General features: G+C 35.0%; 1 protein-coding gene across 3 annotated transcripts in view; it reads right to left on the bottom strand.

Moving 5' to 3' along the window:
* MIPOL1 (mirror-image polydactyly 1) overlaps positions 1–26,066 on the bottom strand; it is a 160,860-nt gene that overhangs the window by 106,750 nt on the left and 28,044 nt on the right. For all 3 annotated transcript variants that reach the window (XM_041401737.1, XM_041401728.1, XM_041401745.1), the window contains 3 exons: positions 17,986–18,115; positions 14,172–14,205; positions 13,742–13,912 (listed from right to left, as the gene is read on the bottom strand). In XM_041401737.1, coding sequence (XP_041257671.1) covers positions 13,742–13,912; positions 14,172–14,205; positions 17,986–18,115 — 335 coding nt within the window. The remainder of the gene's footprint in view (positions 1–13,741; positions 13,913–14,171; positions 14,206–17,985; positions 18,116–26,066) is intronic.

The raw sequence follows: 26,066 nt of genomic DNA, 5'->3' as shown, positions 1-26,066 counted from the left end.
ACAAAATTTGGTAAGCAATCTGTCATTCTAATGAGCTGGTTTTCAAATAATCTTCAATGGATTTTTGTAAAATCCATATGCAAACAAGGCTATTGCTGAAACATTAAGTTGGCATTTACTGCACAAAAGGACAGGAATACTTCTGGTCCATCTTTAAATATCATCACATTTTTCAAGAAAACAGTATAATGGATCACTGTATAGATGGCAGAGTTTTAAAATCTTTTTATTCTGATATTGAAGCATGGTATTGCAGGCGTATCTTGTAGTACATACGTCTGTTTGTCCTGGTAAACTTCATACTCTCAGTTGAGCCATCAGCTGCTTAAGTAGCAGTTCTTTAATATTTTCTGGTGCATAATATGTCCACACAAAACTTGTTTAGCATGTAATAAAAGCTACTTTAAAATAGAGATTATTACAAACTAAAAGAACAATTGGGTAGGTGAAAACACAAACTTCTGCAAGTAAGTCAGGGACAACAGGAACTTTTCAAATAAATCATCCCAATCTGTAGTATTTGCTCTTTTTCCATAGATGTTTAGGAAACTTGAATACTGAAGGACATAACTATGTACAAGCAATATTAAGGGCAGTGTTCTAATTAAGTATAAGGGTGAAAATGAAGCAACTAACAAATGCTATTGTGAAAACACTTTCTGTCTCATCAATACAGAGAAAGTAATAGCAAATATAGCTAGGCAACATAAAGTACATAAATTATATTCTAGATAGCTTTTACAGATTGTTTGTATGCACTAAAAAGTGGAATAAAAATAACTAAAAAGCAATCAAGAAATTAATCAGATTTGCAGGAACTTTAAATAAATCATACATTGAATACAAAGGTATCCCACAAATAAAGACTCAAACAAGTAAACCAAAGCCCTGCAAAACTAAAACAAAACGACGCATTTAGAAATTATGTATTTCTCAGCTTTGGTAACACAGAGAAGTGCCTGTATGATTTTGGTACATGAATAAGACTTTGCAAATATTAAATACAGTTAAATCTGAAGATTCTATCTTCATAACAAAATTTAGCTTTAGCTTCATTAAGGTGTTTTACAGAGATCAGTGTAACTAGATACCCAAATAGAAGCACCTGCAGCTTTGAATAACAGTCACCTAAAAGCTTCCAGATATGTTACTGAAAAGCAAGAAACCTAAACCTAAAATCAGCTGCCTTTGACCTGTGCAATTCCCAACACTGCTCTCATCCCACAATTCCATTCTTCATGTATAGGGGATGGGACACCCTGAGGGGAGAAAAATATAAGAAAAACACAAAGATAGACGAATGTTATGAGAACATCTGAAAGCAAAGTGATAGGCCTGCCTGCCAAAACAAACAAAGCGGGTAAAATGCATGACTACTGCTGAGAAGAGTCTAGATACCACAGAAGACACCATACATGACATAAGGAGAACACGTAAGGAGAGACACAGCTGCTGGCTGGCCCTACAGTAGAAGGCCAGCTGATGGGACGATTTAGCATTAGGTATTAACAATAATTTTGCTGCTTCTTCTTGAAGGCTGGCATTGGATGCTCTCCTTTTCACAAAGAGTCCTTCAAGACTTGATTTTCAGACTAAGATTCAGTTGAAGTCCTAACATTTTGATTGTGAACAGAAGCCCAAGCTATGAGGCTGAAAGAATGCTTGTAGACTAAGAAAGAAAAACTGTCTTAAAGATGAAGGAATTAAACTCACAGAGGGGCCTAGTGTTCATTCCTATACTGAATACAAGACAGCAGATCACTTTCAGGAAAAAAAATTAGTGAAAACTATTGTTTCCTAACATTGCTGGGATCTGTAACACTGTCTCTGAAATAAATTCCTCATCATGATTATAACACGATTGGAAAGAAATATTATCTATTGGTGAAAAGTCATCTCAAGAGACAATGAGTATCAAAGTATTCATAGCCATTCTTTCAACATTCTTTGCTCTGTTTTTTGGAGTTTCTCTAATCTTTGATAATACTTCTGCAGATAGCAGAGAAAGATGTTACAGCTAATTAAGAAATAAACAGCAGCATAACTGAAAGATGACCTATAACTGATGAAGTTTGGTTATACATACACTTATATGTACATATTTATAGCTAGTAATCAATAAATAATAGGTAACTCAAAAGAGAGTTATCAATTCTATTATTAGCAATATAACATGCACATTCATAAGCATTACTGCATCAGCATTTTAGACCAATTAAATACTGTGTAGTTAGACACTTGCATTCTGTATTTCTCGTAACAACTCCAGAACCCCAAAAAGTTGTCATACTTGTATGATTTAATACTTTTCTTCATCTGCAATAATCTTTAATTGTTATAGCTACAAGTATACTTTTTACATAGCCACAGCTTCTTAAGGGCTTTTAAGTATTTCTATGTATTTAAATTGTGTAATTTAAAGAAGCATTTTCAATACAAAAGTAAACTATTAACCAAAATTATATTTTGTGCTTCACATTTAACAATAAATTAAAAACCTTACCGTAAAGAATGACAACAAAGCATTAACATCAAAAAGTACTAAAAAGTTCCCTTGCAAGAGCATCTTACAATCACATGCAGACTACACACAATAGGAAAGCCTGTCCTTCATTTGCAATAGAGGGTAATGGAAGCTAAATTTTTCTTGTTCTCAAGCAACTCAGCTTGAAAAATAATTAACAGTGAATAAACATAACATGGAAAAGAGGCTAAATCCTAGATACTCACAATCTGAAGCACGAAATAGTAAAGCCATACAACAAACAAATGTAGGCATACTTGGTGAACCAGACAAAGATAAGTTAATGCTACTCTGAAATCTCTTTTTCAGAAAGAGAATATGGATAGATTTTCTTATTCCATTTTTTTTTTGGTCAGGATCACTACACACTTTAAACCAGAATATGTAAAATAATTTCATCAAGCCTAAGGACTTGGAAACAGCTTCACAAGCAATAAAAAAAAGGTCACGATATTTAGACAAAACCAAGAGAAAAAAATGCCATTCTGGTAATTGTTACCTGATCATTTAAAAACAGTTTAAAATCTACAAAAAATTGAATTAACAAAAACATTTTTAAGTCCCAAATTTCTTTCTCTTCTGATATTGTAATCATGGTATTGCAAGTGAACCTTGTAGTACATACTGTCTGTTTGTCCTGATAAAGGACAAAAGAAAAGAAAGAAATGGAACTAACAAAAACATTTTAAAGTCCCAAATTTCAGTCCCAATCATCTACAATTCTGTTGAAAATGAATAATCAGCTTGTCATCATCACAGTAATTTTTCCTTATATCCTCTGTTACTGCTAGACCTTAGCTGCCTTACTCATCTCCTCTCTTTACAGCCTAGCACACATGCTGAATCATAAGGATGACTATGGAGGGTACTGCAGTGCTGGAAGAGAGGTCAATATTTCACCTCAGGGATTCTGGAAATAAAAATAAATTAAATCAACAAAAAGTAGCTCTATTCATTCTTAGCTCTATGTCCCACAATACTCTTAGTCACTTACTATTCTTTGAAGGTATCTCCACTGCACAATTAAACCCAACTTTTCATTCTGTGTATCACTTTATTTTCAATTAATGCTACTAGTTTGAAACCTATTTCTCCTTGAAGGAACCAAGTTCATTTACATCTTGATGACAGGACAAAAATTTGCACAAAAAAAGTCTGCATATAAAGTAGCCTAATAATTTTCAAAGGAAAAAGTCTGAATACAAACATACTAGAATACTTTCTCCAAGAACATTGATAGCTCTTACTTCCCTATTTATTTTAATAAATCTCATTCTCTTTCTTAAAATTATCTCATTTTTATCATTAATTTAACATAATACACAATTTACATGCTACCTAGCACTTTCTCTACTTATGCTTTGTTCTGCACCATGGAGTGCTATCTGAGAAAATAAATAGGATTCCTTTTTTGATTTAAGCAAACTCAAAGATGCCTCAAACCAGGAATTTACCTAGTGCATTCTGACATAAATGGTATTCAGTCCTCAGGACTTGGCTACTGACTAATCTGACTAAAAAAACCAGACAAACCAAACCAAACCAAACCAAACCGAACCAAACCGAACCAAACCAAACCAAACCAAACCAAACCAAACCAAACCAAACCAAAAGAAATGCCCCCCTCCCCATTCTGGAAAGGGGTTAATGGGGATGCAAGATGCTGAGAACTACTTCATACTCCAGGTCCAACACTTTCTAATTCACACTACTTGCTAACCATAATAAACCACACAAAAAAAATTGCAACTTATGAACACTAAAGAAGGGTCAAGGTAGGAGAAGCAAGTGAACGTGCAGGCCAGGCATATTAGCCTTTTTAGACTCCACATTAATGATAAAAATGAAACACAAAAATCTTCTTTGTTGATTATCAAAAGAATTCTTATGCAAACTTATATGCATATCCAAAATAACAAAGTAATTTTGCATCAAAAAGTACTAAAAAGTTCCCTTGCAAGAGCATCTTACAATCACATGCAGACTACACGCAATAGGAAAGCCTGTCCTTCACTTGCAATAGAGGGTAATGGAAGCTAAATTTTTCTTGTTCTCAAGCAACTCAGCTTGAAAAATAATTAACAGTGAATAAACATAACATGGAAAAGAGGCTAAATCCTAGATACTCACAATCTGAAGCACGAAATAGTAAAGCCATACAACAAACAAATGTAGGCATACTTGGTGAACCAGACAAAGATAAGTTAATGCTACTCTGAAATCTCTTTTTCAGAAAGAGAATATGGATAGATTTTCTTATTCCATTTTTTTTTTTTGGTCAGGATCACTACACACAATCTCTTTTTCAGAAAGAGAATCTGGATAGATTTTCTTATTCCCTTTTTTTTTGGGCAGGATCCCTACACACTTTAAACCAGAATATGTAAAATAATTTCATCAAGCCTAAGGACTTGGAAACAGCTTCACAAGCAATAAAAAAAAGGTCACGATATTTAGAGAAAACCAAGAGAAAAAAATGCCATTCTGGTAATTGTTACCTGATCATTTAAAAACAGTTTAAAATCTACAAAAAATTGAATTAACAAAAACATTTTTAAGTCCCAAATTTCTTTCTCTTCTGATATTGTAATCATGGTATTGCAAGTGAACCTTGTAGTACATACTGTCTGTTTGTCCTGATGAAGGACAAAAGAAAAGAAAGAAATGGAACTAACAAAAACATTTTAAAGTCCCAAATTTCAGTCCCAATCATCTACAATTCTGTTGAAAATGAATAATCAGCTTGTCATCATCACAGTAATTTTTCCTTATATCCTCTGTTACTGCTAGACCTTAGCTGCCTTACTCATCTCCTCTCTTTACAGCCTAGCACACATGCTGAATCATAAGGATGACTATGGAGGGTACTGCAGTGCTGGAAGAGAGGTCAATATTTCACCTCAGGGATTCTGGAAATAAAAATAAATTAAATCAACAAAAAGTAGCTCTATTCATTCTTAGTTCTATGTCCCACAATACTCTTAGTCACTTACTATTCTTTGAAGGTATCTCCACTGCACAATTAAACCCAACTTTTCATTCTGTGTATCACTTTATTTTCAATTAATGCTACTAGTTTGAAACCTATTTCTCCTTGAAGGAACCAAGTTCATTTACATCTTGATGACAGGACAAAAATTTGCACAAAAAAAGTCTGCATATAAAGTAGCCTAATAATTTTCAAAGGAAAAAGTCTGAATACAAACATACTAGAATACTTTCTCCAAGAACATTGATAGCTCTTACTTCCCTATTTATTTTAATAAATCTCATTCTCTTTCTTAAAATTATCTCATTTTTATCATTAATTTAACATAATACACAATTTACATGCTACCTAGCACTTTCTCTACTTATGCTTTGTTCTGCACCATGGAGTGCTATCTGAGAAAATAAATAGGATTCCTTTTTTGATTTAAGCAAACTCAAAGATGCCTCAAACCAGGAATTTACCTCGTGCATTCTGACATAAATGGTATTCAGTCCTCAGGACTTGGCTACTGACTAATCTGACTAAAAAAACCAGACAAACCAAACCAAACCAAACCAAACCGAACCAAACCGAACCAAACCAAACCAAACCAAACCAAACCAAACCAAACCAAACCAAAAGAAATGCCCCCCTCCCCATTCTGGAAAGGGGTTAATGGGGATGCAAGATGCTGAGAACTACTTCATACTCCAGGTCCAACACTTTCTAATTCACACTACTTGCTAACCATAATAAACCACACAAAAAAAATTGCAACTTATGAACACTAAAGAAGGGTCAAGGTAGGAGAAGCAAGTGAACGTGCAGGCCAGGCATATTAGCCTTTTTAGACTCCACATTAATGATAAAAATGAAACACAAAAATCTTCTTTGTTGATTATCAAAAGAATTCTTATGCAAACTTATATGCATATCCAAAATAACAAAGTAATTTTGCATAAAGTTTCCTTAGAAAGTTGACTAAGGAAACCAGCTTTTCATACAAAGCACACAGTTTTGGGTGGGTTTTTTTCCAATTTTTAGGAAAATCCAACATTTTCTCCAACAAGTCACCAAAGCGAAATCAGATTCAACACTCAGTACACCTAACTTGAAACTGTGAAGTGTTAAGTATCATGGAAAATCTACTTAAGGTACCTCTACAAGTGTTTTGGTACCTCCAGACCTTATTGCATGCAGAATTTTGGTACCTATAAATCTTGTTGTATGCACAGTGATACTCTTCAGAAGGAAAACTGTTTGAATTCTGCTTTACAACATTGGAAGTTTCCTCTACGGGCTGCTGCTACTGAAACAGGTAATCAATAAGCATACAAAACATTTTTCCTCTATTTCGTCCTACGATTTTGACATTAAATATTTAAATTAATTCCAGAAAATGGCTTGAAAGTCTAAGCTGTGTGAATATAAAGCTTAGCCCATGATAGATGAGTCAAACAGCAATTAATGGAACACGCTTGCATGCAAATTTACTGCCATTTTCAAAGGGGTGAAGAGTTTCTAGGTACTGAAGAGAGGATGAATGTTCAACTGGAAATTCATTAAAGTTTACAATTAAAGATATCAAGCTTGATCATGCCCTCAAATACTATGCAGACATGTATTTTCCGAATTCTGCACAACACACTGTTTGCAGAGGAACAACAGGTGATTTAACAATGCAAACAATTACGTGTCTCCAGGCATCATTCAGTCAAAACCTTATGGCAGCAAAAAGAAGAAATGCAGTATCAATTAAAATTTTGCTTCTAAAGCTCAAAAAGAAAAACCATAATCCCTCTCTTCAAGGAAACACTTCATTAACATTTACATATTTACTCACACTTAGCATTCATGGACTAAATACAAAAGTTCAGTATAAAAGCTCCTCAGGGTAATTTCCTTCAGATTCTCCTCTCCCTCCACTAATGACCTACCATCTGACCTGCACTTCAAGCTGCAAGAAGTATTAATTCAAAAAATGCAAGACCTCACGCAACCAAAGACTCACTGAAGTCTAAACTAAGGAATAAATTGCAAAATACTTGCTTTCACTAATGAAATTGCAACTCCAGTGAAACCAAAGGGTTTCATGTTCTATTAACAGATAGGTGGTGCCTATAGAGAAATCACAACCTCTGCTACGTCAGCGTGAGCGACAAACTGACACTACAAACACAGATTTGTAGTGTCCCTAAACCTTCCCCTACTATCCTGTTTGAACATCTCACCACTCTGCAGATATCTTAATGCTTTGAAAACTGTGAATTAAATACCATGATCAAATTAAACAGAGCACTACAGCAAAAGATTAAACAGGTGTTATTTTTGGGGGGGACATTCTACACAAATCAGAAAACCCACATAAGAAACCAACTTTGGCCAGTTTCTTCCCTAGTTAAGTCTCCCGTGGACTCAAGTTCCTACTTCAGAGGCAAAAAATATTGCATGATCTCCCAAATGTAGCCAAATACTTAATGGCATTTTCTCCTGGAAAATATTCATGCTAAAGCCAGCACAAATATACCCGAGGTAGAGAGTCAGAGCACACCTAATCATCTTGGAAAGTAAAGAATTATTATATATTTTCAAACTGGGTTTGTTTTTTTAAAAACTAAGTAGCCAAGTAGTGAAGAACTTGCCCTTTTGTGAGATGCAGAAGATTCCTGATGCTCTTTAGCATCATTCACAATAATTTTATTTCACGTGTCCCAAATACAGCAGTCACTGGCTTGGTTTGGTGCTTGGGGAGATTCACTTGGTTTATTCTGAGAAGGAGCAAAGAAAACATGGATTTAACCATGTTCAGTATAAGATGGACTTCCTAAAACATGAATTTAGTCAAACTTTCAATGGATTATCTTTATTTAGGTACAGAGGAAATGAAATGTGACATTTAAAAGCACTGTTGCAGTGAAATGCAATCAGACTAAAACTAATATTAATAATCACAACCACTGATCACATAATTTGGCTTTTTGTGATCTCCCTTCAGGATCCCTTTTACTCAGTATTATCTCCAAAGAAGAGACATCTGTGAGCTTTACCTGAGGCCACTGATGTGAATCCCAATCAAACTCACAACTATTTAATCAACCCCTCTTTCTATACTCCCTGCAGTCACTGTGCAATTGTTAATGTTAAATCTCAAATTATTTTTCTTTTTAAATCTACTCTATATCTTACTCCATATTTCATTTTCTTTCTCTAAATTCACAGGGCAAAAAGGGGTATTTTGCAGACAGGTGTCCTCTCTCTGTCCAGCCATCCTGCTGGAAAGGAATTTCCCCATGCCCATTCATCAGCTACCTCTCAGAGAAAAGGATGCAAATGAGAACAACATCAACTTGCTGCTGCCTTCCCAAAGGAAACCAGCCATTAGTGAACAAGCATGGTTCTTGGATCCTCAAAGTACAATAAACATTCCCTTTACTTTCACTTTCCTCCTGAAATAAATTCATAACCAAAATCATCAGTACCCAACAGCAGCTGCCTGGTTCATAAACAACTGTGAATACAGAATCCTTCCTCTTCTTTTCCTGTTCCCAAATATCAGTGGCAAAGGGAAAAGTAGGGTAAGAACCTTGAGAGAGTAGGTAAGAGGATACTGTCAGATATGCTCCTGCCAGCCAAGAACTTGATTAGCATCCTCAGTCAAGAAGTGCCAAAGGGTACCAAAACACTGAGTATAAAACCAAACTTCTAATTAAAAGTACAAAAAATAACATCCCACATGGTGGTTTGGTTTACAAAGATATCACCTCTGTCCTAAGAGTCATGAGGCACTGTAACTTGTCCCCTGAGTATTCCCCAATTAAGGATCCAGGATCTGTAAATATTTTTTTCATTTATATTTCTTGTTTTACATTTTGTACAGCTCTTGGGTTTACTACCTCAGTAAGACCTGTTCACTCCTGTGCTGAGAATGCCTTAATGCTCTGTAAATCACAGGCAACACACTTGTTTACTTGGTGTAAAAGAAGGAAAGTTGCTTTAGCAGAACAAAAACAAAAAAGAAAAGCTAGCAAGAAGCTGGCTAGCTGTAAGTGCAGACATTTATCAGTTATTAGTCATTAGTCGAAACTGATAATGATGGGAAGTCAAGCATAGTGCATCTCGTCATTGTTTTCAATGATGATAAAGTGCTGCCTGCTGCCAAACAGCGCCCCAAAATGGAGAAGGATTCTTTAACTTGCTTCAGATGAGCAACTGGGTGCCTGCCAATTTTTTACATGAACAGTCATAAGCATGTTCCTGCACAGCAGGATGTGGTCAAACTATTCAAAGCTGTAAAACCAGGTTTGCTTGCCAGTTATGCTATTGCTTCAAGATCAGTGTACTAGAGGTGATACTTTGCCAGCCATGAAACCACTGCTATTCCTTAACAGCAAATTGTATATATCTTTAATATTTAAAACTCTGTATAGAACTGACGGTTACCAATTAAAAAACTCCCACATGTACAGAATTAGTTAGGACTGGAAACATATCAAACACACAATCTCCTAATCTCTTAATGAGCTTTAAAAAATCACTTCCTTCAAGCTGTACCAATTAAAAGGTCCCCTTTCTTGCCTAAACCAGAGGAAAAGTAATTGTAATGACTTACTCAAGTCTTCAGCTGCCAACCCTGTAATGATATTAACATTCCTGTCCACAAGGTGTGATGTGGCTAATAGGTCACTGAGACACTGTACTGCATTGCCTCCTGCTGGAAACCACTTCTTTAGAGTATTTTATGAGGATCACACAATGTGACTATGCCATATGGAATCTCTGCTAAGTGTCTGTCACTAACTGGATTACTCAAGCAAGAGAGATTTCTCAAGAAAGGCAAAACTGTATTATGATCAACTGGACAAATAATTTTTTTCCTTGAATGGGTTAAGACAAAACCAAAAGTTACAGACAACAAAATGATGTTTTATTTCTTTCAGAGAATCAGTCATAAAACACACTGAAGATCCTCAGTATCACACAATATCTGTTCACTAACAAACATATCTTAGCAAATACAACCAAACTGTTGAGTTTGTTTTTTTAAGGGGGTTGATACAGGGGAAGATGGATGTCAATGTTTAGCCATGCTTTAGTTGTTTGTTTATTATTCACTTGAAAATACATACTAAAAGTAGTATCAAATATTTGAGTTTATACCATTTCATTTGTTTTCACACATACAAAAAGTAGTTTGCATATTTGCTCAGCAATCTAGTGAAAGATCTGAGATTACATCCACTTGCACAGCTCAATACACTGACAGAAGTGCTGCAATCTGCTTCCTAGTAAGAAGCAATGCTCACGCTGGAAATCTCAAAAAATACACTTGGATGTTACAGCTAGAAAAAACATTTTTATGGCTTTTCCAAGACACAGACAGTGCTCTTCCTTTTTTGAAGAATAGAAGAATTATTCAAGTAAAATCCAAACAGAAGAATCACAACTAGCTAATCATTGAGTATGCTGCAACTGCAGTCCAATTAAATGCAGCTCAGTAGTATAGCTACCAAAAAAAGCACGATGAAACTGAATTTAAAAGACTAGTTGGAAGTAATCTGTATTTACCTGGTCATAGGAAATGCATAGTTTATCAAATGTCCATTCTCTATCAATATACTTTATTCCTCCTTGAAATCAAAGCAATGTGTTTGAGCTGTGAAGGTTTTCACATTATTGTTTCTTACTCAGAAAAATCAGAAGTCCTGTGAGTTAACCCCAAAAGCTAGACACTACTTACATTCGCTGTGCTCAATTGCCAAATGCCAGGCTATTGTGAAGAAAATCACAGCGAAAAGCAAGAGATGCAACTTCACCAAATACAGTCAGTCCAGAGTCTTGTTATTGTGCAGGTAGTTCTCTATCATGTGGAACCAGCTATGGTGGTCACTCAAATGATGTTGCTGTCTCCAGCACCACACAACAGCAACCAGGAACAAAGCAACACCATGTGTCATGACACATTCAGCCTCCATTGCCCAGTGACCTCTGAACTTTACAAATGCATTTTCCAGAGGACAGACACAGCATGCTAATGGTTTACTCTATTTCTGCTTCTTCTCAACCTGCTCTCAATTTCCCCCTTCATATTTGATGTCACTTCTACAAAAGGAAAAGATTTAAACTTGCATTGTTATGAATGCCTGAGGCAACCCCAGATCTAACTTCCAATAATTTGCATTTGCTATGCTAAGCATATACATCCCCTGAATTATATCTAGTCCCTTTGTGGTCTAATGTAGAATCCCTCTCCTATTGTTCTTGCTGTTAGCACTGTAATAACTACTGCTATTGCAATGTTAACAAAAGACTACTAATAATTCAAGTATGGTACGAATTCCCAAGGAATCATCAAGTGAGAAACACAGGTTGAAAAGGTAGCTTCAATTCCAAGGATCTATTTTCTAGATTCAACAGTAACAGCTGTAAAAGCATCACATATTTGAAAACACATGATGGATAGTTTTATTAATAACAATTAATTTAAAACAATGGTGCTATAAATGGCTAGTGCTATCACAGTACTACAGCTTAATACCAAATATTTACATCTTTATTTTGTGAGGATTTATTATTCTAATAATTCATTTTTTCAGCTGCAGTATCTATTTAACATTACCTGTTCTTTTTGCTGATATGGCTAAAGATGGCTTTGCTAGTGGTGACATTTGAGCCATTACTATCCAAAATCATTATCTTTATTAATTTTCAGGCTGATTACCTGGAAAATATTACTCTTTAAACAGGCAGCTTAAAATCAATTAAATTAAAATGTGTATTAAAATGCCCAACAATTAAATCCTTCTGACATTCACAGAAGTTTCATGGCTCATATATGCCTGAAAGTCCACTTCAACAAAGAACCAAAAATGAAATAATGAAAACAAAAATATCAAGAGATCCTTCTCTTTTGCTGAAAGCTTTCCTGTTACAAGATGCTCACTTTTGAAATGCCCTGTGCAAGAAGAAAGAACATAAACTTTTGGAAGGGCTGTTGGATGATTCCCAGTAGCTATGCTGGGAAACATTCCAGCAATATTATTATAAAAGTTAAAAAATAAGACTCAGAAAGTAAAATACCACGAATAATACCTTAAGATTTTTTGCAATACATACTCTTGACAGACACACAAAATATTTTAAGCACCAGGCAGATGGGGCTTTCAGGGTTAAAGTAGGAGAGAATGAACAAAATGATTGAAAAAAGCATGAAAATTACAGTGTTTGTAGAGGGAGCACTTTTATCAGAGGACTTCTTAATAGAACATAAGTTCAATTAACATTATTGATATCATTAAAGATCACAAACCTGACTTTAAATCTAGTAGAAGTTACTTACATGTGGGCCAACTTTGGTTACTTACATTAAAAATCAAAATTTTCAATACTGGAAGTCAGATGAAATTTGTTGCCTGGCATAAGGAGCTTCATCCAGGATCTTTTCTCAGGAGATATATTCCCTACTTGGACTGTTCCTCCCTACAACTTACTTCTATTGACTTAAAAATCCATTAAAAAATGGTGGGTAAAAAACCTAAACTCAAACCAAAGAAACAACAGAAAAACTCTTCCATGAGATGAGAAATGCAAGGAAATTCTCTTTATGATGAAGAGAATTAAGGCAATTACTGTTCTGTCAAAATAGGAAATTGCAGGCAATGAGTGATTTCAGCAGAAAAAAGAATCCAGATTCTTTCAAGTCACTAGTAGATGGGTAAGGCTTTGAGAGTCAAGGACCTCATGCTGATTTTTATCTCCTGCGTGTCAAGCAACAAAGGGAAGAATTGCTTGCATTGTTGCATGTGGTGCTGTTACCTTCCTTTAATGTATATTTTTGCTACTTATAACCCTTTATAAATCCTTCTGTCCCAGTTACCTGTCATCCAACGCATTTCACCAATACAGCATAGTGCAAAACTAAGCCCTTAATAGCTTTTTAGATAGGTCAACTCACTGAAAACTATTTTGTTTTAGAAAGAAGACAGATAGTAATGAAGTGCAAAAAATACAAACAACTTTTCTCATGAAACACAGTGATGCCATTTTAATGGACACTACTCCCATGAAGAAAAAGTTGATTAGTAATTAGACATTTACTACAAGGGCTCTCGTTTGAGATTTTCAAGAGAGAAAAGTAAACAAATTTTTTTTTTTCCCCCAAAAGTAAACCAACACCTGCCCCCCTCCAAGAAAAAAAAAAGAAAAAAAGAAATTTTCTACTGAGTGATTATATACTTGTAGAGACTTACTTGAGACAAAGCAGCATCCCGTTGCTCTATTACTGCATTCATTTCCTCAGCTATTATTTTCTTTTTACGTTCTTTGGTCCTGTGTATTCGGTTCAGAATTATAGCTCCATTCTTCAGTATATCTATCCCTGTGTCTGCATTGTTTATTCTGTTCAGTAATTCCTGTAATGTCTACCAACAGCATTATATGTTAGTCAGACATGAAGTTTTAATATATTTTATTTAATATAGGGTTTTAATTAATAGGCACATGTGAATTGTAAATTGACTGAGTGAAGTTATTGAATTTTCATATTGCAGCAAAGATGTACATTATTAGTGTGTCAATTCTTCTTTTTCCCACATCTTAGTTCTTGAAACCCACTCAATTGAACTTAAGCCTCTAAGATATAAGACTGACATCAAGAAATCTCCTCAGAGAATGGCTTACCATGTCATTTTCTTCAGGGTTAATATTTTCTAGCCTAGAAAAAAGGGACACAGAAAGCCTGATCAGTAGCATTTCCTTAGTGCAGCAAAATGAGTTCGCTTTTTAAATCTTTAGAACCTCAAGTAATTTCATTCTACTAGTCTTTAGAGTCAACCATGACACTGAACATATTAAAGTGCCACCTGCTCGACTCCATCTTTCAATAATGCTCCATATCTTCAGCACTGACTTCAGACTGTTAAGTTATTAATGTTTACTGCTATATATGACTACAAGGATCAATTGTTCATATGTGCTTAGATGAAAAAAGTTCCCCAGTGATAGAAATGACTGATGCTTTTATTTTATTTATTTCTGGGCTTACAACTTTTACATGCTGGGTTTTTTTTTTGTTGTTTTTACTGCACCCCAAATAAAACAGAACATGACTTTTGTTGATAGGGTTTTTTTTTTATTTTTAAATAACTCTTTTTCCACCTCTTTCTTCCAAAATGATGGAAAAATCCAAAACCAGTTGAAGTAACTTTAAAAACATTTTCATTTTATATCTTGCATAAAATAGGAAGCTAAGCCAATTCTCTGTAAGGCCCTTATTTAATTCTGGAACAAACCAGCCTGCACTTTCCTCCTTTTCTATTTCAACAGAACATATATTGACCTGTCAAACACAAAGATGATACGAGGAATTTAGTCATACAGCATTGAATACTGTCTGTGTAAAAGTAGTAAGTGATAGCACAAAAACCTAATAAATGGGATAGTACACATTTTATTTTACCTAAGGTTAGTTAAATGGACAGAGATCTCTCTTCTGGAAAAATGAGCATATTAAAGTTACCTTAGCACTCCACTACTACTTAATGGTGACTTCTACTAAAAGTAGCCTACAATATTTTAAGACAGATATAGTCCTATTAAACATCTTCTACACAGCAACACTTCAGCAGTGCTGTGACAGGTACTGCTCCAAAGCCATGATTTTAGCTAAAACACATTATAGAACATTTGACAGCACACTACCACATTTTCCATTAGTTTTTGCAGATAACAGTACACAAAGCATGGTAAAGCAATCAGTATAGAAATTTTTAAATTAAAAAGAAATATTTCAGAATATACTATCAGTGTATAACAGCTTTATATTTATATGGCATTCACAAGCAGTACCTACTCCAGCATATTCAGTCAGCACCAGAACTAAAGAAAATAAAGTAAAAGCTAACTTTTCTGGGTTTGACTTGTATTCATAAAGTAATATAAATAATAAAATAACAAACATAATCGTATTAATTATGATTATAATAAATTCTCAGAGCTGGATCCTTATTTTAGGTCCTGTTTTAAGATCCTGTTTAAGATCCTGCTTTAGGTTTTTACATTGTTCTAAGTACCACTTCATGTGGGACTTAAAAATGGATCTCCAGCTAGTTTGTATTCACAATGAAAAGAACAGTATTTGTCAAAGTAAATTGGCAGGACTGACCCAGCTTCTCCAGAGGACTTCTACATTGCTAAAAGTGTGGGTCAACAAAATCACCCAGCCAACCAACAGGCTGGGTAAGCAAGGTACCTTAGGGAGAAATGGGAGTGGAAAAAAGAACATGAACTTCTGCCATAAGCATACCTTCAGCATATTACTGCTACAACGGATCTGTATGTAGGTATATAAACACCTCCTTAGGTGACAATATTTTAAAAAAGTAGCAACCAGAGCTGTGTATTTGCCTTGTTCAGTCTCTCTGTGCTGTGCATAGACAATGAATGAAAACATCATGATTTTAAACAGCAGTAAGCAAGGATTCCTCTCCCACTTCTAAACACATTCTGATAACATAACCCCTAGGGCCAACAGGGCTGAAAGGATTTTAGTTGTTACAGTTAAATAATGACAATAGAACTGTTCCAGCTGCTAATTTAAAGAAAGAATTAAAGCATTTGATAAAGGCTGGCAGGCTGTTCAATACTGCACTCTTCTAAAGTTCTCTGATTGGAGTAAGCCCAAAGCACATGGGAAGAGTGACTTGCGCTCTAAAACTTGATGAGTGTGGCACAAGTAGACAATGTTCTTTATAAAAACTCCAAACCTCTATGTGCTCCACATCTGAGACAGGGAACTTGACCTTTTGAACAATCACCATAAGGAAGGAAGAAACTACCAAGAGCAGTAGTTAGAAAAGAAAGCTGATGCTCTCCACAGGGAAATCTCTTAAACCAGTTCTGAGACTGTGAACGGCATCAGGGTATCAGACCTCTCTATAAAGCATGGGAAAGAACACCCAAGTGGATGACAGCTAGTACAACTGCTGTTCTCTAAATGATAGCAATAAAATGTAATAGCTTGGCTTCAAACTATCAGTCAAGGGAGTTACTGACTCCCCTGGGAACAAGTACCACTTTGGCATTACCAGTGTTTCCAGTGCCTTCTGCAATGATGCGCTTTTGAGGAAGGTACTATGCATGTTTTCTGAGAAATGGAGTTTCTTATCTTTTCTCATACTTTTGCTTAGAACTAAGTCAGTTTTCAAGAACATGAGTGAAGCAGACAGAAGAGCTTGAAGGGAAAACAAGTGAAGGTGTTCTGAGGGATTCATGCGTGTCAAGAACTGCCACTCATGTGTCTGTGGATTCCACTGCAGAAAAAACAGCAATATGCCAGAAACCTAAGTCACTGACCAAGTTTGTTGACTGGAATAATGAATTTTCTGCATTACTTGAGTGCTTTAAGATCAAAGATCTTGAGTTTATGCTAACTAATTATATACAGGATCATGTGATGTTTGAAACCATACAAAACTTTCTTTACTCTTGGAACTTACAAGATTACTCTATTAACTTCTAAAATTTACAGAGTAATGGTAGACAAACTATGGGCAGGTTATTGAAATTAATTTAGGCAATATTCTCTGGCCTGAACTATAAAAATACCCAAAAGAAGATGACTGGTTTTCAGCCTGAAAGAGGAGTGATCTTAGTAGAATCAATTAATTAACGCAACATTGCCTGCCATTTAGTTAACTAACAACTGCACCTATTCAGTCTCCTGCCATGAAAAGCTTGTTTCTTTGTATTTCTCCTGGTAAAAAAGTAAGAGAAATTTTTCAGCCACTCTAGTCTTTGTGGGACTATCAAAGATGATCACCAAGATCATCACAAATCAGATGGGCAAGGATTGTGTGGAGAAGAAAACTGTAGCTTCAAAACTGCCTATATCCCAAGGGAAAAAGAAACCATTCTTGATAATTTTCTCCTGACTTAGTTCTATTTAACATAAGATTGCCTATTTCTGTTGTGTTAAGATGGCATACATAAAAATCTATGAACTATTAATTGTACCCTTATTACCTTACAAACTGCTCCTACACTAAAGACAGGGAAAGAAACCATATATTTTTACTGTGTCACCCATATAATTAGTAGAAATTTTGCTGAAGGAAATGTCTAGTGGGCTTAAAGGCTTGATTGATTTCCTATATGTTGCAACTTTTGACTGACATTCTGGTACTCTGTGTCAAAAGATCCCTATAAAATGTCACATTCATCTTATTTCTCCCTCAATAAATCAATACTGAAGCTTTTGATTATATTTTACATTTTTGTGATCAAAATTATTCACCTTCTCTCAGTCTCCAGGGAAAAATATGGCTTTATAAAAGAGCTAACAAATTAACCAATAACACAGTAAGACTAGCCCTGGTCTATTTTATTGCACGGATAATAATGTGCTAAGTTTTCCTATAACCACTGTTCAGCAGCTTATGACTGTCACAGAGTGACACAACAGCCCTTTTACATGGTGCAGGAAATGTATACTTACTCTTTGAGAGACTCTTCTAAACGCTGGACTCGCAGAAATGCTTCATCTCTCTCTTCATTGGCTAACCTAAGCCTTGCCATGACAGCCTCATCACGCTCCCGTTGAGCAGAATAAACTTCTCCCACCAGAGCTGCAAAAGTGTGTTCAACAAAGAAGTTTGACAGGGAAAAGCACTATTAGATGCACTTATGTTGGCCTTTGCCACCCCCTCATAAAATCAACACTCCTTCAATGACCTTGGATTATTCTGCATAAGGTCTATATTACTTCTTAGACACAACACTAACTTGCTGTTAATTGTTATAGTCAATACTTTAAGGTATTAAATAAAGCTATTTGTTTTCAAATTCACCCCTATAAAATCTAACAGGGAAAGAAAGTGATTTGCTGGGCGTTCTGAATACTTGCTTAATGGAAAAGTAATTCTTAAAGCTCAGAATCATACAAGACACTAGCAAGTTTCTTCTAGGACACAGAGTTAAAAGTAATCATACATTAAAACGACTGCCATCAGACTGCTTCCTATCAAGGTGGCACAGTGATATTAAAAATTCTAATATTTTTATAGTCTGTCTCTGGTATCACAAGAGTGGTACAGCTGGCATCTCTCCTTCTCTGCCAAGCCTTTACTTTATTGTGTAATATACTGTTATATTATCTGTTACAGCATACATGGACCTTGGAGCATTAGGTACCAATAAACTAAGATTTACTGTCTATCCTTAGGAGCAAACTAACACCTTCAAGTCATTCCTCATCCTGAGCTTACATTTTCCCCCTGCCTCTCCCCTGTCAATATGTCTAACACCATCTCTGGCACACTGCCAGAATCCTTACCTCGACCCTGCCTCCACTAAAATCTTTATTCATACTTTCATCATTTCCCTCTGCAATACTGCAAATCTCTCCTCACAGTCATCATAAAACCATGCATTCAAAATGTCTAGGGACTTTCAGGATGCTGTAAGACTGCTGTCACTCCAAGACAGAGGACTACATTCTCTCTCACTGGAACCTAAAAAAAACTCAGTTGAGATCTATAGGTTCCTGAATTCTCCATCCTCCTTCTCCCTTCTAGTCTGTCAAACTGGGATATAGCCATAGTCTCCTAACATAACACTGTAGTGTTTTTCAAATTTTGATGTTTATTCCTCAAGAACTTTCTCTATTAAGGCATTGCTGCTGGGCTTCCTTACTCCCTACAGAACTACCTGCTCCTGTCTCAACCACTGCTTAAGTCATTATGATCTCAAAGAAAGGTTTCCTCCCTCTTTACTTCCTCCCTTTTGCTAAAAGCCTAGAGCTTTTGTCCCTCCATTCTTACCTAAATTGAGATCAACTTTTTTGCCTTTATTTGTTATTTTACTCTTGCTTTACCTCTGTACACTATTGCACAAAAAAAAATCATAGTGAAATATATAATGAAACATTATACTGTTCTTTACAGAATGAAATAATAGAAACACAGAAGAACATTTTTGTAGCAACTATATTACTGGCACAAAATACATTTTATCAGTACCAAGAAAAAGGAATCTTCTTGTCCTCAAGCTGGGGAGAAGACTGTCACTGAGGAGTAAGGAAGCATTTTTTGCAGACCTAGCAAAATGTTACAGGCTAACAGCCCATTACACAAAATCAGACAGGGAAAGGCTAAATGTTACTTTTGAAAGTGCAGTCCTTCCCCTCACAAAAAGTCTGCAGAGGAGCCACAAGCCTAGTCATCAGGTCAGAGCTGTAGCAGCTGTGTCCCAACAACAACAGCAAAAAAAATTCAGCATCGGAAGCACAGAATTTGAAATGTATGCAAAAATTAACAAAAACTGATTATATTCTCTTGAATCCAGAAGAATAGTGTCTTTTTTCCTTGAAGATCTATTTCCCCTGTTTGCAACAAGAAAACTTTGCTTGATGTGGAAGGAAAAACTAAGGACTAAGGCAGCTGTAACACTGCATTTGCACTGGCTGGTATCCAGCAATAAGTTTGCAGCACCTGCAGAGAATGCATCTGATATCTACAAAGGTAGGTGGCTCAGCAAGGACAAGAAAAAACCATAGCAGGTAACCTAGGCTGTGCATTTCAGCTCAGCAGACTCCCACTTTGACTGCTGAGATCAGTGATGGCAGGGAAACTAGTGCCAGAGCAATGACTGCCTGGTAAACTACAATGCAACTGCTATGTCCTGACCGGATCTGGAATACACAGCAGTTTGATTCTGTATGGTAATTATTACCTATCAGTACCTAAATCTATTTGTTTGCTATGGTTTCTCCAGTAAATTATGTCACTTTATCTAGCATCATAACAGAGACACTTCACAGAGAACCCTCTCCATAAAGCTGCAAGTGGAAACACTAGGATATTTTCACCTTGAAAACAACTGCTGCAATGATCTGAAAGTTGTCTAAAATAACTGAAGATCTGGCACTTATTACTGTTCTGAGGTTAATTATTTTCCAGTTTAGCTAACTTCTTTCTGACCTGTTCAAGTGCACCCCTTCTGTCAGACCTTGGAACATCCTCACCTCAGCATGAAACCCCCAATTTCTTGACTCCTGCAATGGATCTTGAATGTACATGTACACACAGAGCGACTGTCTTTTGGCACATCGAAGTCCCTCTCTGCATAAATATGGCCAGTGATAATAATGACTACACAGGCTTTTAAAAAGCAGATTTTTGCTTCTTATTCATTAAACCAAAGTAGTGTACATGTAACAGTATGAAAGCATTCAGAAAAAGATGTTTTTCAAGTTATTTAAGAATCCTGATTATCTGAACTCTTGCCACCCTTGACTGCAGCTCAGATGCTAATTGCCTTTGAACAGTGAACCCTTCCCCCACCCAAAAGTCTATTACAAAACACTGTCTTTTAACTATCAGCTATGAAAAGTAACTTTAATTGAGCAACTCTTTCTTCTTGTTTTCTTATCCTTCCACTATAGTAAAGCATTGGTGTAAATATCCCACTGACTAGATCTAAAAACTGCAATAAAAAATATAAGTCATTCCATATCAATTACAAGTGTCTGGCTTTTGGTTCTGTTTCATAAAAGTAATATTGCAAGTCAATTTTTTAATACTAAAACAGATTAGGGAAAATGTAGAAAATCATGTAAGATGCTTGCACAGTAATCTAAGTTTAAAAAAGAAAAAGATACGTAGATACATGGCATTTTAATACAACATAGCTATGCTGACACTTCCAAAAGAAATTACTTATTTAAAAAATACTTAAAGACCTCATCTAACTCATTTTAATGGTCTACAGAAGACCAAGTCACCTGATCTCTTCACCAGCCAAAGCTGAATTTATGTTTGATGTTTTTGTTACCCAATGGCTATACATTTCTGACTCCTATTTAACATTTTATGAATTCCTTTTTTCCTTCTCTAGGGAATCTTATGAAAGTCACATGATTGCAGGTAATCTGAACATTCCCCAGTCACACTGAGCTATGGATGAGTCACAAGTAGAAGTTCAGGACCATAAGGACCACAGCGTGCTTGAAATAAGTGTAATGCATAAAAATTTAGGTCTCAATGCAGCAGCAAAGCAAAACATTTTGTGCCATATCTAGGAAAATGAGTGTTGTATAAGCTGTCCAGTTAGAGTCTATGAAAGAGTGACATGAAATTCCTTCATATTAGAAAGAGTAAAAATTATCCAGATTATCATCCTATGCTTCTTTGAAATGTGAGGGGAAAACTGATCGAGAGTAACACCAAGTCATGCTTCTACATTCCATTCAAGATATGACATACCCAGAAAAATACTAACTCCATACTGCCACACTGACTTGGTGTCTGATCCAAAGAAAAAACAGATCCAGCTACTTCTTCACCAACTGCTCTGGTCACCATTACAAGGTTTTCCTTGGAGAACTTCTAGTTGGCATAACAACCACACCTATCCTCCCTATCTTGAGGCCTGACCAAGAAGAAACAAAAATTTGTACAGAAATCATATTTCAAGTAAGGAAATGATACACAGAAATGAAGTATGAGTAGTCTAGTATTAAGCTAAAATGAATTGTGTCATTTACTAATTCATATATATCTGATGGCATTCAAGAGTTAAAATATTTAAATCTCAGAGAACTGAATTTAGAAAAAGGATTATTTTCCCATGCTTGCAAATATTGTAGTATATAGAAGTACAGCACTACTATTTAGCTGTATAAGCTTTGTTTTTTTGGGAATAATTTAATAACATCTTTCTCCTTGTAACTAAAATCCCTGCATACTCTAAAAGAGCTCTTTATTTTAAAAGAATCATTATGCTAAACTCATCAATTCTAAAACATTTTTAGTTTTTAGTAAAGAAAACAATTGTAAACAGAGAGCTTTTGTAAGGTAGATAGCTATTACAAAGTTCACTTAGAAAATCAATATAGCATTTTAGCTGGAATTTGCTCATTAAACACCCACAGCTCTAATGCAAATTATGATGGAATGAATAAAGCAAATACATATGCTTCTTTCTTTTTATTAAATGTAAAATCTACTGTTAATTGCATCTGGTATGTCATATAAACTTTTCTCCTTAACTATTAAATGGAAGCTTTTACAAAAGTCATTAGAGATTCTCTTTCTTTGACTTGTATAAATTTCAATATTTGTTCAGTAAAGGTTCACAGCAGTTAAATTACATTAACAAATATTATTAGCTACTATGTAAGCCAACTAAGTAAAATACTTATATTGCAGGTAAAACAAATCAATGGGTGTTTACAATAATATTTGGATATGTCCATTTTTAAACAAGCTTATCAAATATCATGTAATTCTTAGTCAAATGAGAGAGACTCAAAGTAGATTTTTTTATCCCAAATACTCAAATTTGTTTAGTAAGCTAATTGTTTTCTAATATGGGCAAAAGTAAATATGAAGAAGATGAACCATACCAAGTATGAGTTTACTGAGTCAAAGCAGTGTACATATTTTCTTAGTTGAACCTGATTCTTTTGGTAAACTTATCTCCTATACTTTTTAAACCACCTTTAAAACAGCAGTACTGAGAAGGTGTGCTGGAAATCATTCTAGTTTAAGCAGTGCTTCATGATTTTCCAAACATGGAACTTTGGGGGAGGCAAGGAAAGCACAACTCCCAGGATAAAAGTCTGTTTGCTTATTTCCTACAGGTCATCTGTGTAAATAAAATAAACTGAGTAAGAGAGGCAAAAGAGGAAAATGTTGGGACTAAAAACATTTATGGCAGCAGAAATCACTTTTTAAAATTACTCATTAAAAAAAGTAAAATTAGAATACAGGCCAAGTCATCTAAAGAAAATATGAGATCACTATACACAGTGCTACTGTATTTCAGAAGATACAGTAAATACTATAACACTACAATAACTGGTTTTCAATATAAGTAAGTTTTACAGATATATTAAATTTTATTTAACCATATGGATATATGCTTGTTCTCCTTACAGAAATACAAACATGTATGTATTTGTCATCCACCCAAATTAGAAATCAAAATCCTCTGAGATTTTCTTCTACTAAATTTAATGACTGTGTTCACAACTCCTAAATAAGTCAATCTTATCATAGCCAAATTAAGAAAAAACCTCTGCATTGCCATGAAAGCCTTTAAAATGTGTCATTAATTGGTCTCTGCTTATACATGTTACAAAATGCAGATAATCCCCAGAAATGTTCAAATTCTAAAGCACTTACAGAGTTCTTATTCAGGTTAATGGCAAACTATCAGGAGCTCCAGGGCTCACTGTCAACTTAAAAATAGTGCTGACATGTTCTATTACGAAACAGACAACTTAAGTTCCGATCTGTTTTTTGAAAGCTACCCTTCATTTACTTTCAGTTATGATGTACAACTGAAAAAATAAAAGTAAAATAGTGATAAGAAGATCATAGGAAAAATACTTAAGAGTTTTCATCAGTCTGTACCAGGAATTATAGACTAAAAGTAATTTACACCTAAATGTGACTTTATAGATAAAGCAATCTGAACAAACACTGATAGAACACACTGACTTCTTTATTGCTTTGTGTTTGTTGTATGTATTTAGTGCATAGCATTCATCACATTTCCAATGCTATAAAAAGAGTGTTCTTAATAAAAGGCTAAAGTTGCTTAGTGGCAGCTCTGCATAGGGTTTTCTTTATGTACTCAGATCACAATTCAATTAAAAAAAATAAAGTGGAAAAGAATAGGAGAGAGTATTATACACAGACCCCAAGGCAGTTCTTGTGAAAGCCAATCCCTGTACAATACTTAAGCCTCTGCCTCTAACACACTAAACACAGCTGACTTCAAAATTCAAACCATAATGCCGTTAAACTTTTTTCTTCAGTGGGTAATTGCTGATGCCTGAATATTTACTTTTAGAGGAAAAATATAAACACTGCATTAAAGTTTGCAAGTTAAAATTTGTCATGGTAAAGGAAAGTTTTGTAATGCCCCAAGAAGTAGATCATTTGCAGACCTTTTTATTCCTGAATAAAACCCAATTCTTTATGCTCATCCAGCACTTGTGTGGAAGAAAGGACAGACTAGCCATGAAAAATGCAGAAGAAACTGGCTTGCTTTCTACATACATGCTCCACCAACAAACAGCTTAGTAAATGACATTTTAATCTATGCCAACTCATCATATACTGTACTTCAAAGAGCTGTATGCAACTTTTTGACAATCAACAATTCTGACAATCTGAAGGTAAAATCACATTATTTCAAATTAAACTGTTAAAAATTAAGCCAAGAATTTACCAGTCATGATGCCCCCACCCTGGGGTTTTTTTTTCTTTTATTTTCTTTAAATGTATTTTCTACCTTCCCATGCAGAGGATTCAAATCCTGCAGCTATTTTCAAAGTTGTGTTATTTATCAGGAAATATTTTGAAAATACATTCAGGAAATAGTATTCATAATGAAGCATTTAATAGGGCAAGCCCCCTAAAAGTTATATGGACTAAATGTATAAATAAATTATGCACAGAAAACTGGTTTAGGGAAGTATATGCATTACCTTCTTACTGTAAAATATCATTCATATTTAGGTTTATAAACATGAGAGTTGGGAACTACTGAGTTCTTTTGGCTAAGGCCCAATATTGGCCTTATTTCAGTTTAATTGGAAGAGGATCTTGAATTCATCTTCTCCATGAGATATCAGGAACCTGGATTTCTGTTTGCACCAAAGGTTAATAAGAAATGTGTCTGCAAAAGTCAAACAGCATTAAATACCAAAAACTGATTATTATTCTGCAGGAGTTGTTCTGTCATTCATAATCTCTCCATGCTCCAACCTTCCACAGCTAATCTTTAATGGATGACATGCAGGAAAGAAAAATAACATCTAAAAAGGGACTCTAAAGTGAGCTTTGAAGAAATGGAAAATACTTTTCTTCTGTGCTGAAAGTTATTGCCACCCAAAGTTTATTACTGGCAAGATTACTTATTTCCTCTCACTTTATGGATATTAAATCAAATTAACTCTAAGCTAACAGCCACTTGGATATTTGTTTTTACTTTTGCTATTAAATCTATTGCATATGCATATTCAGTAATTATTTTTCAAGTTAATTTAGAAAACTTCAAATAATGTTCATGAATATTTCCACACCATATTCAAGAATTCCAAAATACCACAAATGTATATTCACAACATTTTCATAAAAACAGACCTGAAATAGGGACTTCATTGTAGGTATATTGCCCTAGTTTCCAAGAGACTGAAAGTTGTATGATGTATACCAACACGTTAGAAGTACTGCTTTCCTCTTTTTCCACACTGTATTTCCTATCATTACCTTGGTCTTTCAGAGAGCATCTACAGAATGCTAATACAGTTTTCAGGTGTTAAAAATGGTGTAAAACCCCTAAAAGGGCTGGACTCAACCCTGCTGAGCTGATATTGATTTAAGAAAGTATTAAATTTTGGTAATATTATTACTAAGATACTGGCATTAAAAAAACCCAACTCACGGAATAGCTGTTTCTACAGAAAGATTTAAGGATAAATATTTTTATTATATTTTTGTTCAGAATTATTCTTAGTCCCAATATATACTCTGATAGCAACAAAAATATTCCAAGAGCTCCGGG

This window comes from Onychostruthus taczanowskii, unplaced genomic scaffold, assembly GCF_017590055.1.
Source record: "Onychostruthus taczanowskii isolate IOZ18803 unplaced genomic scaffold, ASM1759005v1 scaffold1, whole genome shotgun sequence".
Lineage (NCBI taxonomy): Eukaryota > Metazoa > Chordata > Aves > Passeriformes > Passeridae > Onychostruthus > Onychostruthus taczanowskii.
This window is presented reverse-complemented; position numbering and strand designations above follow the sequence as displayed.